The 15,915-nt window shown below is 36.9% G+C and overlaps 2 protein-coding genes across 2 annotated transcripts; one reads left to right on the top strand and one right to left on the bottom strand.

Annotated features, from left to right (window-relative positions):
- Window positions 1-1,118: 1,118 nt before the first annotated feature.
- Window positions 1,119-10,686, top strand: tmem192 (transmembrane protein 192). The gene is made up of 6 exons (XM_016504669.1): window positions 1,119-1,271; window positions 1,836-1,988; window positions 3,271-3,532; window positions 4,539-4,676; window positions 9,096-9,198; window positions 10,501-10,686. The coding sequence occupies exons 1-6, from the start codon at window positions 1,242-1,244 to the stop codon at window positions 10,622-10,624; spliced, it is 810 nt and encodes a 269-aa protein (XP_016360155.1). The 5' UTR covers window positions 1,119-1,241; the 3' UTR covers window positions 10,625-10,686.
- A 2,829-nt stretch (window positions 10,687-13,515) lies between these two features.
- apela (apelin receptor early endogenous ligand) lies at window positions 13,516-15,692 on the bottom strand. The gene is made up of 2 exons (XM_016504536.1): window positions 15,617-15,692; window positions 13,516-13,604 (listed from the first exon to the last, which is right to left on the bottom strand). Exons 1-2 carry the CDS (start codon window positions 15,690-15,692, stop codon window positions 13,516-13,518), a joined length of 165 nt encoding a protein of 54 aa, XP_016360022.1.
- Between the last annotated feature and the right edge of the window lie 223 nt (window positions 15,693-15,915).

The raw sequence follows: 15,915 nt of genomic DNA on the forward strand, positions 1-15,915 counted from the left end.
AAATTGGAGATATATCCAGCTGCAGACCCGCAGCCACAGAACCGGAAGTGAGGGGCGGAGCTTACTTTTTTTTTTAAAGAATAGCGCCACCTTATGGTTTTTAAGGGGTAATTTGCTTTTATTACACACGATACGTCATACTTTATGTATGCATTTTATAATGACATATTAAGCATTTTATAAACATTATATACATCTTGTGTAATTTAGTTGTAGACCTATACAGTTATTAGTTGTAGACCTATACAGTTATTCGTTTCATCGTATTATGCGAGTAATTTCCTGTTTGTGATATTAAAAATAATGTTTGAAGCTTCTGGGCATTTTATATGAAATATACTTTAATCACAAGATTCAAAATAAATGTTTACTCCAAAGTCAAGAACACGTGCATCATAAATTTTTCTATATGAAAACTAAAACATTTTAATAAAACACAGACACACACAAACAGCAGCATAATTTTAAAAGTAGCAATCAAAATGTACACAATAATTAAATTGAAGTTTATAAAATGAACAATTCACTATTACGCCCATTTTGTCATGACAATCCTGCATGAAAACAAAATGAACAATTCACTCTTATGCCCATTTTGTCGTGACAATCCTACAAAAATAACTCCCCTGAACACAAGATGAAATATGAAGGGCACTCTGGAAACTTCTGTTCCAGGAGATTGTTGAGGGTCTTTTCCTTGTCCTCTTCCTCCATTATAAGGAAAAGAGGCTCTTCCCCTGGCCCCCTGAGCAGATGTCTGTTTAATGGAGCCATTTCACAACTTCTGTGAGATTACTGGGATCTCCTTCATTACAAAAATTTGCCAAAACACTTGGCAAAATGTGGTGAGGACATGCAAGCGCGACCTCCCCTCATCAACACAATACATATCAGCACATGAAAACATATACGCGTTTTAACCCTATTAACTTTTTTTAACAATGAAAGTGACATTGACACTGTTAAAGAAAAAAACAGGAAAATCATTAATGGAGGTGCTGGTGCTATGTAAACTTCTGGTTAATATTCATGAGGCGTGCTTTTGTGCTCGCTTTGAGCCAATCACCTAAATCTGAATGACGGGCGTCACGTCACCTGATTAATATTCATGAGCCAAGCCTTTCTCGTGGTAGGATCGGTAATGTCGCCACCCGGAAGTCTAATTTAGAAATGTTTGTCCGAGCGTTTTCTTAAATCTGAATCTTTTTTCCTTTATGCGTGATGATTGATCAGGCAGTGTGATGGAGTCTGAGTGTACCTCGGCTTATGGCGTGCGTATATACATTTTATTTCGCTTGCTGTTTTTCACGGGAGCAGCTGTAATACAACTAACGTTACTCAGTTCCAAATGTCCCTGATATGACAGACTGTTGCTTTGATGTGTATGGTTTATATGTACTATTAAGTAACACACTTGTTTGTCTGAGCTGCTGCTGCTGTTTTTGGTTGTCTGTATGTTGTGTGTGTGTGTGTGTGTGTATTTGTGTAGTAGAAGAATATACACTGCACTTATGATCAGAGTTAAACTCCTTTCGGTGACTCTTATGTCAATAGCTCTTATGTGGCTGCTATTCGTATCACCAAATGTTTTGATAATGGCGCTATTCCCTAGGTCGTTCAACTGGTGAAAGGAGCCTTTTACAGAATGTTTTTGTAATAGTGAGTCATTATTAGGCCCTAATACAGTTTATGCATTATCACTTTGAAATGCATGACTTTAAAGTAACATTTAATGCCTGCAAAGCAGCTTTCAGCTAATTGCTGTAGTGTATTATGGATGCTATATTACAACGCACAGTCTAACCTGTATGTGTCTGTTTTGTTTCTGTGGCCAGAATAACACAAATGTAGATTTTACTCAAAGCACTGACGATGACCCTCTTATTGATGGACCACTAATATCCCAAGATGTACTTGAGTCAGTGATTAAGAGAGAGTTTCAGAAATTACCCACTCATTGGGCAGTGGGTGTCCTCTCGTTTTTACACGTGAGTATAAAAACAGTTTTCACTGCACTTACTTGAGAAGGATAATGACAAGATTTAACCATTTTTAGATAATTTAATTGAAAAATAAGACACAAATGGTGAGTATTATCAATGTTAAATGTTGCTCCACAAAGGAAAATCACTTAAAAACATGACAGTTTGACAAGAATCTTTAACCTTAAAGGGGTCATATGATGCGATTTCAATTTTTCCTTTCTCTTTGGAGTGTTACAAGCTCTTGGTGCATAAAGAAGATCTGTAAAGTTGCAAAGACTAAAGTATCAAATCCAAAGAGATATTCTTTATAAAAGTTAAGAGTCAACCACTCCTACCTAAAATGCCTCATTTAAACACGTCCCCACATATCTACCTCACTATCTGGGAAGATTTGCATAACGCCTGCCGGCCTCCGCTCACTCAGGCCCGCCGTGTGTGACACTGTGTGTTTCGTTGTGAAAGCGAAACTACTTTGCTTCGCCTTCCAAAAGAGGACACGACTAGAAAATCAGTGGTTAAGTTGTATTTACAACACTGTTCCAGAACACTTCAACCCAAATATTCAGATGTGTGCAGTGCATTTTATGGAGGACTGTTTCCTGATCCTGGTAGACTACAATGCCGGCTGTTCTGACTCACAGACTGTAAGTACGTTTTTTATATTTAAAGAATTTGCCACTGACAATTCAAACTCGAGTTTTGAGCAGTGTAGAGTAGCACTTGTTTGTCATTTCTCCGATCACAAATGCAGACATGGTTTTATGTTTACGCGGCGCGATGCAACACAACGCGTAAAAAGACAGTATAAGTCATTATAATCCGTAATTATGTCCCCACTGGATGCAACGAATGCCTCGTTTATAATGGGTTTTAATGTTTTTGTCTCGTCGCTCCGGCCGGGACACGGCATCACAGTATGGTGAGGGGCGTAACATTTCCGTCTCACGCTTGAGGTATTCGGCCAATCACAACGCTCTGGATAGCTGGCCAATCACAGCACACCTCGCTTTTTCAGACCGATGAGCTTTGTAAAAATCGATGTGTTTCAGAAAGGCGGGGCATAGAGGAGCAACAATAATGTACAGTATGTGGAAAATAATGTTTTTTGAACCTTAAACCGCATAAACACATTTCTTTACACCAAATACACAAAATAATGTTATTTTTAGCAGCATCATATGACCCCTTTAAATTAACTAGTTGTACATGAACACTAGCACACACACTACTGTACACAACTTCCTCTTTGTGCTTTTTGTGTAATTTCTCTGTCTCTGGTTTGCAGGTGGTTTATGTGGTGGTATGCATTGTAATCACAGTATTTTGCTGGATATCTGATGAGTACACTACCGAGTGCACTGCGACATTGCATGGCATCGACTCCAAGACCGTGGTGTTACTGGGAAAAGTTTCACTCTGGGTGATGGTCTTTATATATGATAGATTTGTTCAGCATCACCACAGCGCCGTGAGACGGAGAGGTTATCTGGACTTCTACAGACTGACCCGAGGAATAAAAAACCTTCCACTTCTCATTCACTCTGCAGGTGAAAAGATGTTTCACACACACTATTTTAATTTCCCCCACCACCCTTTTTTTACCACTTCATAAAGTCAATCTCTATTAATAGAATCTTTTGCTAATACTAATGCTAAAGTGCTCTTTCAGTCACGTCCAAATAGCTGTTATATTTCACAAATGGCCACTAGATGGCAGCACAGAAGCTGTCGTTATAACTGTGTATATATATATTGATGATGAAATTTAATAGTTTATGCACAGTTGCTTTCATTTATTATCATAAATACACTTCATGACTAAGTCTAATTGTTTTTTTTCCCTCTCATTTTCTAATATGGTAAATTTACAGCACCGTTCCAAAAAGTTTTTTTAATAAAGAAATTAATAAGATAAGAAATTAGAAAGCTGCATTAAATTGATCAAAAGTGACAAAGATTTTTAAATTCTTGCAAAAATAAATGAACTTTTAAATAAATGCTGCTCTTATGCACTTACTATTCATCAAAGAATCCTGAAAATGTATCACACTTTCCAAAAAAAAATATTAAAAAGCACAACTGTTTTCAGCATCATTATTATTAATAATAATAATAATAATAAATGTATCCTGAAAAGCAAATCAGCATGTTAGAATGATTTCTGAAGGATCATGTGAGATTAAAGACTGGAGTAATGAGGCTGAATTTTTTTTTACATATATTGATGTATTTTTGATCAATGAATGCAACCTTGGTGAGCATAAGAGACTTATTTCAAAACCATTTAAAAAATCGTGCCAACCCCAAACTTTTGAACAGTAGTGAATGTCTTAGTCAATAATTGTGAATCATACCATAATGCTCAATGTGATTTGAACTGAACCACGACCAAATTTCAGATTTCATGCAGTTTATCATTTAGTAAAGAAGCCTAATCAAATTAAATTATAATCAAGTAAATAGTCATATCAACAGGAATGGATTTTTAATGGCTGGTACAGATATCAGTGGTTAATATAAAGCAGAATTGCTCTCTTTTTCTCTCTTACATAGGTAATGCAGCGATCCTGACTGTAATTGCTCCATCCTCTATGCTGGATGCAAGTGTGAAGAATCTGTCTGTATATCTTCTGTTGGCCATCATCTGTCTGGAGCTCCTGCTGTCAGTTATATGCTTGCTTAGATATACAGGTGCTCACACATACACACAAGATTTCTTCATCATTCATTCTGAATGATATTTCTGCATAGTTAATAACACAGAATCCTACACCAAACATTCCCGTTTTTCACATTCCTATACGTGCACACAGGGTCCAACATTTTTTTTTTTTTTTGCCACACCCTGACAATGGCAATAAGCATATCTCACTGGCCATGAAACTGAAGTTTTTGCACATTTTATTTTAAACATTTTTTTTTTCTTTTTTTTCTTCTGGCAGTGGAATTATGTGGGTTTGTTTAGTTTATTTATAGAAAACATTGGTCGTTTTGTAACTCACATCATCATATATTATAACCTGTTCTCTGAAATGCTACTGCTCAAAATCTACACTCATTTTGATGGCTAATTGGAAGTAATAGTACATGCACCCCTTCCCCCAGCATGCATTACAATACCCAAGCTTCTGTCCTTACCCCTTTAGAAACCCACCAGGCAGCTGTTGTCCCTCTCATCCTCTTTTTCTTGCATTTTGTGCTCCTTATGATAAAATAACAAACAATTCTTTGCTCTCCCGTGGTAAGAAATGGAGATGTTTGAGAGAATGTCAAAGAGAAGGACCATGTTTTGGGGGAAGAGGCTTGTTATGGACATATGGCTCATCTTTGCCAAAGGCAACCTGAATCCACCCCACCCTAATACACCATTTTTTTTCTTTTTTTTGTTCTGGCAGTGGAATTATGTGGGTTTGTTTAGTTTATTTATAGAAAACATTGGTCGTTTTGTAACTCACATCATCATATATTATAACCTGTTCTCTGAAATGCTACTGCTCAAAATCTACACTCATTTTGATGGCTAATTGGAAGTAATAGTACATGCACCCCTTCCCCCAGCATGCATTACAATACCCAAGCTTCTGTCCTTACCCCTTTAGAAACCCACCAGGCAGCTGTTGTCCCTCTCATCCTCTTTTTCTTGCATTTTGTGCTCCTTATGATAATAACAAACAATTCTTTGCTCTCCCGTGGTAAGAAATGGAGATGTTTGAGAGAATGTCAAAGAGAAGGACCATGTTTTGGGGGAAGAGGCTTGTTATGGACATATGGCTCATCTTTGCCAAAGGCAACCTGAATCCACCCCACCCTAATACACCATGGCATTGTCTTTACTGTTGACACACACACACATACACACATTCTCGTATCAGTGCCTGGATTCCAGAGATGATTAGTGAACTGAAGCTTGACCACATGTTATCTATAGAGACACACCCTCACTCGCTCACTTCATTCTCATTGAGTCTATCAGCAGATTTCACCCCATGTCTCCTATATCACTCTGAATTATGCATGAGGTGAGGGAAATGTTTTAGATGCATGTTTATGTATTTATATGTGTATACACAAGCGTTCAAAAGCTTGTGGTCGGTATAAGATTCTTATTAAATTATTATAAATACTCATAATTAATGCTTTTATCTTGCAGGAATGCTTTAAATGAAAAAATTTATCACAGTTTCCACAAAAAATTTTAAGCAGCACATCTGTTTTCAACCTTAATAATAATGAGAAATGTTTCTTGAGCAGCAAATCAGCATATTAGAATGATTTCTGAAGGATCATGTGACACTGAAGACTGGAGTAATGATGCTGGAAATTCAGCTTTGCGTCACAGGAATAAATTACATTTTTAAAACGGATGTATTAAAACAGAAAACCATTATTTTAGATTTTCATACTGTTTCACAAAATCACAGTTTTACTGTATTAAATGCAGTCTTGGTGAATATAAGATGCTTCTTCCAAAAACATTTAAAAATCTTACAAACTCCAAACTTTGAATGGAAGTGTATGTGAGTAAACAATTCAAAATCTGGAAATAATGTTTTGTGAAATTAATAAGAAATATGTAATATTCTGCTCCTTTTCTGTTTTTGTTTTTGCTTCCATTGATGCTCTTTGGAACATTTAAAAATCTTGTGGATAACATGATCAACAGAACAGAATTCGTTATGCTTAAAAGCTTCTGCATAATGACCAAACTCTCAAATTATTAATTTCAACTTTTTCACTTAAATTATGCTGCTAATATAATTTTTCATAAACAATACAATTTTTTTTTTTTTTTTATGAAAAAATGGCAGCAGACATAATAGGCGAATGTAAATACATCTACAAATTTACGAGACTCCCACATGAGATTATTCCCAAAAGAATAAACCCAGGTCTCAATCAAAAACCCTTTATTTTCCGCACATTTATTTATTGTGCTAACGAGTGATCTCTATCTATTTAACCACCATTTATCTCCTCCTATCCATATATCCATCTCTCTGTCTCTTCCTAAAGGAAGGTGCAGTTAGGTCAGAGTTGTGCTCCAGGGTCTTTGAAGTGTCTTCTGTGATGTTGTATCTCTGCGAGTGATCTCTATCTATTTAACCACCATTTATCTCCTCCTATCCATATATCCATCTCTCTGTCCCTTCCTAAAGGAAGGTGCAGTTAGGTCAGAGTCGTGCTCCAGGGTCTTTGAAGTGTCTTCTGTGATGTTGTATCTCTGCCTCTCTCTCTTCATTTGAACATGAATGCAGTGTTCTGTATGGGCCGTATGCCGCCTCTGCACTTCAAAGGAAGTTTAGGGCCCTTCAAAGGGGGCAAGGGAGGTGATTGGGACCCGCATTGTTTTACCGCGATGCACGGACAACATGCGCTTGTCGCGTACAGATGCGCTCAAGGAAGGCATTAGAGTGGAATGCTGAAATATGATGCTTGAGGGAATGTAATGATTTGAAGTGTGCATTATTTTTCATTCCTAGCTTTAGAATGAATGCCGCTTGAGCTTGGATATGTCGCACAAAAGTGCTAAATGTTTCGATGCCCTGGACTTCTGTGCAACATTGTGTTAGAATGCAAATGAATTATTGACAGTTAGCTTTGTGTTATTATAATGGTGTTTATTTTTACGGTGTCTTTTGTGGAGGGAAGCACCACTGTTTAGTGGAGATATAAGGAATGTGGCACGTATATCAGAAAGACTGTCGCTCTTTCTCTTTAAAAGCATTCTTTAAAGGCTGTTCTTGATGTGTGGTGACAGAACTGACAAATTACCCTTAATAACCTTCCAGCATTACATATCTAAACTCACATACACACAGTATTTGTCTTAAAATTAACTGCTTAAGCTTCATTTACTATTATAGGTTGCACTTATATGGCACTTCAGAGCAAGAGAAAAGGTGTGCATTATCTCTAAAGAGGGAATCCCTGACCTCCTTCCTGCCCAACTCAATGGCCTGTTGGCCCCCATTTCCTGCAGGTGATTGAAGAAAGAGCAGTTTTATCTGATTAGTGTGTTTGTGATGGGTTGGCCAGGTGTGGGTCAGGAACAACGCTGAGGTGTTTGTGTATGTGTGTTACTGTTTTTGGTGATTATGGTGTAATTAGAATGTATTCAGAGACCCTGAGATATTTTCCACTTTGATTATCTTTAGACAGATGTGTTTAGAACTGTTTGATCCGATAGCACAAGCTATCTTATGCATTTTAAAGGTGAAGAATGTAATTATTTCAGTATTAGAATGCAAAGAGAAATAGAAGTATCGTCTCATAACATCGCAAATGTTGCTCTGGTGATTTTTGTCAACTGTTTGACACATCATCGCTCAAGACATAAGGCATCTGCCATCAATTGCTATCAAACTGTGTATATGCTGTAAACTAAGTAATATTATATATTTTTTAAAAAGAACCATTTACATATTATATTTAATAGAAGAGCCATACTGGCTACACCAGCTACAGCCACATCATGCACTTATTGTGAACTCTACAATCTTGAGTTCAGATTTTGTTTGAATCAGCTTAAACTTGCTGTGCTGTCGTAGTGTATGGAGTGACAATTTTGCTGATTGAGAGGCACATTAAAGGTGTGAGAGAGGAGGGAAGTGACGTGTGAAATCACACAGTTGCCCTGCTTTCTCACGCTCACAAAACACACTAGCCACGCGTCTACTAGCACACCTTACGGTGAAGAATATCCGCGCTGAACGTGACTCCTGCTCACACACACTGATGTGTGTCTTCACACACCTAGCTCACGTTAAAGCGTGTCTTGCGTCGTCAGACACACCACAGCTATCAACATTTCTGTCTGACACAGTCTGATTTTTCAATGGTAAATACTTTGCCTGTTTATTATGTTAAAGGATGAGTTAGTATAAGAATGAGAGTGTAAAGGAAAAGATGGATTATAAAAAAGTTTAGCTTAGTTCCAGATTGAAATGGAGAAAAAAATTCCTAGATTTTCTGCTGTCAGACTTTTGGACCCTGCCGTATATTGAAATTACTGTGAGGAAGGACGTGTGAGAGGGCGTTGGAGAAACAAATGAGAAAACTACATTCTTGTTAATTTTGTATATTTATGATCTTGTTTTCTGTGTGTTTTAGTACATGTGCTGAAGTTTAATAGTAAGAAGCCACATCCTGATGTGACGGAAGAGGAGCGCTCTCATGCCTGCTCCAGCGGATCACATACAGAGACAGGCTTCAGGTAAAACACATTGGTGAAAGAGCCATATATATATTGACCAGAGATATTAATCAGTTTATATTTGGTCATTTTGAGAAGCCATTTAGAAAAGTATTAGTTTCCGGTTGTGTCAGCTCCAAAGTAAACCCACAGCCTTTGTAAGTGGATAATGTGCATTTTTCATAGTAAATGTTTTTTCGTTTTCAGTTTAATGTCTACTCTCTCGAAGAACGTATACTGGTCAACCAGTAGTACACATACAAATTGTCCTTGTTAAATGATCAAAGATGCGTTGTTCTAAAAAATATTGTCTGATAAATTGCACTTTTTAATTATATCTGTCCAATAAATAAAACAGGTTGGTAATGATTCATAGAATTTGTTTATTATAAAATTAAGTAATTAAATCAGCAGCCTATTATACTTTACATTGGAAAACTGCTCTTCATTTTAAATCAAATAGGCTACAACAGCAGAAAGTTGCAGTCTTTTTTGAACCTTGGGAATATTAAAATATATATGGTACCATTTAAAAGTTTGGGAACAGTAAGATGTTTTTTTTAAATACTTTTATTCGGCAAGGATGCATTAAATTGATCAAAAGTGACAGTAAAGACTTTCACATTGTTAAAAAAAATGCTAATAAATAATAATAATAATAATATATAATAAATGCTGTTCTTTTGCTGTTCGTTTCTTGAACACCAACTCAGCATTAGAATAATTTATGAAGGGTCATGTGACACTGAAGACAACTGAATAATGAATATTTTGTTAATAAATATTTTAGGTAAATTCTAGCCAAATGTTCATTTTCAAAAACAAACAAACAATAGATAAATAAGTACATAAATAATAAATGAATGAATGTTTTCTTAGACCCTGTATGATTTTTTTTTTGTCCATGTCACAGTTTTTTTTTTTTCAAGTTATTTATTTTTATATTTTTGTACATTTTAAAAGAAAGTTGGGCCATATGGATGTATAATTTCTTCATTCCAGTGATTCATAGTAGGCCTACATTAGTTAAATGATTGTAGTTTATGAAAGATCGTTTTCTACACTTATACCTGTTTTAAAATAAAAAGCAGTTTTCCACTATAGACGTTTGGTGTCTCGCAAAATGTTGATTCATATATCATGCTGACCAATATATAGTTATCTGTATCTCCCAGAACAGTCCGTGCTGCTGGGGCATCCCTAAACATAAGGTGTTTTCTGTGTGGCTGATGTTTTCATAGGCACACACACACTGACATTTCAATCCCATGTGATGTGGACAGTTCAGACAGGTGCACATATGTTCTGTGGTTTATTTCACAGGGACGGCTCCAGTTTGGAGGATGTGGTGGAAAAGCAGGCGGACCTGATTGATTATCTCAAACAGCACAACAGCGTCCTGAGCAGGAGGATCCTCACGCTGACCGCCCAGCAGATCAGAGCCTGACCCATGCAAACAGAGCGAGTGACTCATGATGGGCTCTGAAGCCTTGCGTGCGAGTGTGTGTACTGATCAGAAGGCTTTTGGTGGGAAACGAACCCTGGTAACCTCTCTAACAACGCTTTCACGTTTCCATGACGACAAGTCTGGGTAGACAATGGCTGCAATTAGGAAGTCAAAAACCTCTGCTGCAGAAATGTTCAGTAAAGATGCTCATTATGAGTTTATGGGATAGCGAGATCTAATCAAACTAAAAGCTTTATCATGCAACTTGTGGTTTTCCTTGTTCGTGCCTGTGAGAGCATGAATAAGAGGGTACAGCGATAGTTAATCATACTTAATTTGGTTTCTTTAGTGTGTCATTGGTGTTTGTGTGTAAGAAATGTGTCAGAAGGATGTTTCTTGTGGTATGTATGTGTTGGAGCCATTCTCAAAACATGACCGCTTTAGTCCTGATGCTTGATGTCACAGATGTTACGAACTACGGTCTTTTTATGTAAAGTAATGTGAATAAAATGATTGAAACTACTTCTTGGAATAAAATTTCCACAGGTTTTATTGAATTAGGTTGGTTGAGTTTTTAATGTGCTCACGGTTTGATGATTAAAAAAGGGTCAAGATAAAGAAAGAGGTAAGATAATACTAGATTAAAATTTTGTTTAAAACACAACAGGGACTTTGACAAAATATACTTTTTGTATGTTGGTTACATATGGTTTTGGAAAACTTAGATACTATGTTCAACCAAGTAATAATCAAAATGCTTAATATTATTTCAAGTTTAAGTTTTTAGACATTTTATGATATAGTGAAAGAATTTTAAACACAAAATTAAGATCTTTTGTTACAATTATTAGTAAATATTATAATTATTTTAAGTGTATAGTTTTTGAAGGGTTGCACCACATGACATTTCACAGTTTAACAAAAGGAAAGATTTTATTTTAAGAGATTTAATGATGTTGACAGTTGTGAGGGTCCTCTCTGATATCACAAATTCTTTTTTCATGAAATTTGGGGTGTACATGTTGCTGAATATGTAGCCTAAATCTGTCTTTAAGAGAAGTATTCAACAGATAAGGAATATATATGTATATATATGAATCCATGCAAAAGAGGGTAAAAAATTAATTGTCTGGAATCAGGAATGTTGACCTTTCTGATCAGTGGCTTTTTTCAGATTCTGTCAATCAAAAACAGAACAATCCCAATTTGTCAAAACCAGTTGTACCAAGTGGTATGAATTGAGACACATGAAGTCCGGGGTGAAAAGACGATACACTTTTTATTTAATCAAGATAATAAAACATTTGAAGTGCATAAATTACATATAAACACATTTCATTCAGTTCTTACTATTTACAATGATTCTGGCAAACTCAAACTGATTGAGCAATGAGTTTTCAGCATGTTTGGTTGCAGTGAATGTCCCCATGGCTTCACTAACATTCATAAAACAATACACTCCCTTTACAGAAGTGACTAGCATGGCTTGGTTACAGAACAGTCCTGAGTGAGTCGGATACAAAACTCTTCTCTCATTTCCCAATGCAGGTCTTTGGTTTTCTTAGCGCTCGACAAGGCAACATAAGGATAGTTGTGTAGTTGTGAAACCTGATGGAGAAGAAAACACAAACAAAGTTTCAATTCACAATCATTCAGGCCTATGGAATGGATATTTACTGTTCTTGATGTGATCTTTGTGCTGCTTTTCTTTTAGACATTGTTCCTATATGTGTATGTGTATGTGTGTGTGTGTGTGTGTGTGTGTGTGTGTGTGTGTGTGTGTGTGTGTGTGTGTGTGTTTTGTTAACTCCAGACTAGCTCTGGCTCATGTGGGGGTCATAGAGTAAAGGTTAAAGGTGACAACCTCTCCAGAATGTCTGAAAACAGTAGGCGGCTCCGGTAGGTTGTCACAGTGTTCCCACAGATACAGTGTCACATCACACACATTTCAACATGAACAACCACCCAAATTTGAACTGTTGAGTAACATATAGCTTTTAATGTAAGAACCATCTACAAGCTGTACTGTAAAAAAAAAAAACACCAGGTGTTTCTGAGGACTGGCATTACTAGGTGTCCCACCCAAGTTTTACAGTGTGTGTGGCAGATACTTAAAATGGGGTGTATTTACGGGGGTAGGGCTTTTCTCGTCCGGCTGTGTGTCTCTGCTCGGGCTATGCAGGTTTCCACTCTTTTGTGTGTGTGGGTGGGTGTGGAGTGTTTGTGTTTACTCCCCATCTGAGAGAAAGTCGCATGGCTATAAAGATCCAATAATTTCCCAGCTCATTTAGTCCAGGGTATTTACCCAAAGTCTCTCTGTTTGTTTCGGCTGTGGCTTAACGCCCAGATTACAATGGAGTGGTACCCAGCTAACAGTGAAAGTTCTCTCTAAGATATGAACAAACATTCTTCCAGTAACATTAATAGAATGTTCATTCAAAGTTGCGTTCTCAAAACATTAGCCATACATTATTTATACATCGTTCATGGAATGTTTCTCTCAAATATTTTTTAGTTGGATGTTCGTTTAACGTTTGCTAGTTTCAGATGGTTCAAAGACCATTCAAAAGTAACATTCCCATAATGTTCTCTTAATGTTGTCCTCTACATTTGCACAACCAAGATTTTTTTTTTTAAACATTTAAGAATCTGAACGTTAGCAAAACATTATTTTTGTTAGCTGGGTAAACGGTATTCTTAAATTAAGTGCACGCACTTGTTAGGCAAGACTCAGTTTGTGTTGTCAATAATTTGTGGTATTTCGTGATTATTTGTCGGCAAATACTTCCAGGGGATGTCAGAATTTGGGTTTCCTAATCATGCTCCCCTTTTTCAATATTTGCTCATTCCTCAGAGTAATAAAAGGGAATAAGGTGAACTGAAATCTTACCTCAAGGGAATGGCACTCTGGAGTGAAGAGGTAGACAGCGCTTCTTTGGACATTTGTGTCTGCGATATTTCCGCCTCAGGTTGAGAAAATCTTTAAAGGGAGGAAAAAAACACTTGTTAGGGCTATAAACTATTATTAAACTTATATTTAATGCCAAGTCAAGTCACATATAGTGCTTTATACAATACAGATTTTTTTAAAGCAGCTTCACAGTAATAAAAAAACACAGTATTAGTGTTGCAAAGTTCTTCAGGTATAAAAAGAGCACAATGTCAGCTGTAAAGCAGCTCTAAAAAGACTAAGTTTAATTCAGTTTAGCTCAATAACAGTATTATGTTGCAAAGTTCATTACTATGAATATCAATAATTCAAAAGAGATCAACCATTGTTTTACTATATTTATTCTAAAATTGACAATTTGATATTTGGGGGGGGGGTTGGGGAGATATGCATCCCTTGCCCCCCAGAAACCCCTCCCCTGATTGGGGTGTTACCTGAAATAATTTCAAAATGAATGGTCTCTCCAGTTGGTAACAAACAATCTGGAGGGCAATATAACAATCAGAGGTTCTTGTGATAGCGCTCATGTCACTTCCCTCCACAAGCAGCTATTAGATCCTCTGCCAGAGGCGCAAGGCCAATGGCACGGTGCGCACGGGAGGAGAGCCGGGTACTTTTACATCTGCCTTTGACTAAAGCTATGCGAACTCCATGCACCTCCCTCTCTTTCTCTCTTTCACCGCAGTAACCCTATGCTAATGCATTATACCATTGTGCTCAACATCATGACTAACAATGGACGCCGGTGCTTGATCGCCCACGGGCACCAGATTAATTGCGCATAGCCGCCACAGCAGCGGGAGATGAGAGTGTATACACGTAGGCTAAATTACATTTAGTTACAGTATAACAATGTGCCTGAGTGTTTAGATAATCGCAAAACTACGTTAAGTAGTGTCAAATAAATTGGTCTCGTGCGTAAATGCGGTTTATTTCCAGCTTTGCGATAACATAAGTTTAAAATTGCATTGTTATATTTAGTATAGAAGTGCAAATTGTAACATTTATTCCCAAGTCAAGGGTCAAGTGAAGTCTTTGTGAAACCCGAGCTCGTCTCTGGAGTATGTTAAGATGCTGAGCTTTTCAGAAGCGTCAAGCGCCACTTAAAATCCACTCAAAGCACTGACCCTAAATCAGCCATGACTGAGCATAGACCACTAACACGGACAGACCTAAATATGCCAACTAGATCCTAATTTGCTAACGAGGTGACGGTTATCCAAAGTGACTCACTGCAGAACAGTTGGAGTTGAATGGCTAAACCGTTATATATATATATATTTAGATTAAAATATGCTTGATTTATTACAGAATTTTTTTTTTACCTGCAACTACTCCCTGAGTCAGCAACGATAGGCCTATTTGTTTTACAAACCTTCAGTACACAAAACTTAATTTCGAGACGATAAGTTGCAGTTTAGTGAGTAAATCAGATGTTGATTCACTCACGGCTCTCAGCATTCAGTGAGTTCATTGAGGGAGCAATTGGTCAGACTGATTCAAACCATTAAAAGAACCTGTTCATAAGAGCCATTCGCTCGTGAATCGGTCACACTGCATTTTTGTTTTTGCTTTTAATTTTCTCTCTAATATTTCACTATACACTTTTTTTTATCCTATAACATAACATTCCCTTCAGACTGCGAGCTCAGAGCTCAGGAAAATTATTAGGGTTAATTATTTTGCTATATTTTTTGCATAATTCACTACTAAATATGATTCTCTGAAACTATAGTCATCTACATAAAGTACACTTAATATTTAGGATAGGATAAATAAGTTAAAAATAACAGTAGTCAACATAAGCACTTACAAAAGTAACAAAAAAAAAAATATATATATATATTAAATAAAAAATCCTTACACTTGTTAGCCTACTCCTTTTTCTTAATGTAGGTTTTGTTGCAGCTATTTTAATCCAGTGCTAGGCTACACCGCGCAACAGACCTGATTTATTTTGCACCACATCCTTTTTGTCTCTGTTTTAACTCGCTTAATTCGTATTTTCTGTACTCTCGAAACAAGGTCTTGTGGTTATGTACCTTGTTTCTCGGCGCTGGTGATGTGCAGGATTGTGAGCAGCAGCAGAAGGAGATACAGTGGATGGAAGAATCTCATGGTGATGCTGTGTGAGGTTCGGCCCGAGTCTCCTCAAATGTCTCCGAGAGCAGATTCTGTAAATATGCAGGTAACGGACTGTACAAATCCCTTTATGTTTCTGTCGCTCTCAGTATTTTTCTCGGAGCTCGTATAGGATGCCGTGATAGTGGATGCGCATGCAGCTCAAGTCAGTTCTCAGGCTTTCCAACTTTTCCAAAGTTTCAGATGGCGATATATTCAC

This window comes from Sinocyclocheilus anshuiensis, unplaced genomic scaffold (assembly GCF_001515605.1).
Source record: "Sinocyclocheilus anshuiensis isolate Anshui unplaced genomic scaffold, SAMN03320099.WGS_v1.1 scaffold86, whole genome shotgun sequence".
NCBI lineage: Eukaryota > Metazoa > Chordata > Actinopteri > Cypriniformes > Cyprinidae > Sinocyclocheilus > Sinocyclocheilus anshuiensis.

Excerpts from the sequence above, each read along its gene's own strand:
- apela (XM_016504536.1), bottom strand. The coding sequence starts at position 15,692 with ATGAGATTCTTCCATCCACTGTATCTCCTTCTGCTGCTGCTCACAATC. Across the intron at positions 13,605-15,616 it reads CACCAGCGCCGAGAAACAAG|ATTTTCTCAACCTGAGGCGG; the intron begins GTACATAACCAC and ends CTCCCTTTAAAG.
- tmem192 (XM_016504669.1), top strand. The coding sequence starts at position 1,242 with ATGGAGTCTGAGTGTACCTCGGCTTATGGC. Across the intron at positions 1,272-1,835 it reads AGTGTACCTCGGCTTATGGC|AATAACACAAATGTAGATTT; the intron begins GTGCGTATATAC and ends TTCTGTGGCCAG. Across the intron at positions 4,677-9,095 it reads ATGCTTGCTTAGATATACAG|TACATGTGCTGAAGTTTAAT; the intron begins GTGCTCACACAT and ends TGTGTGTTTTAG.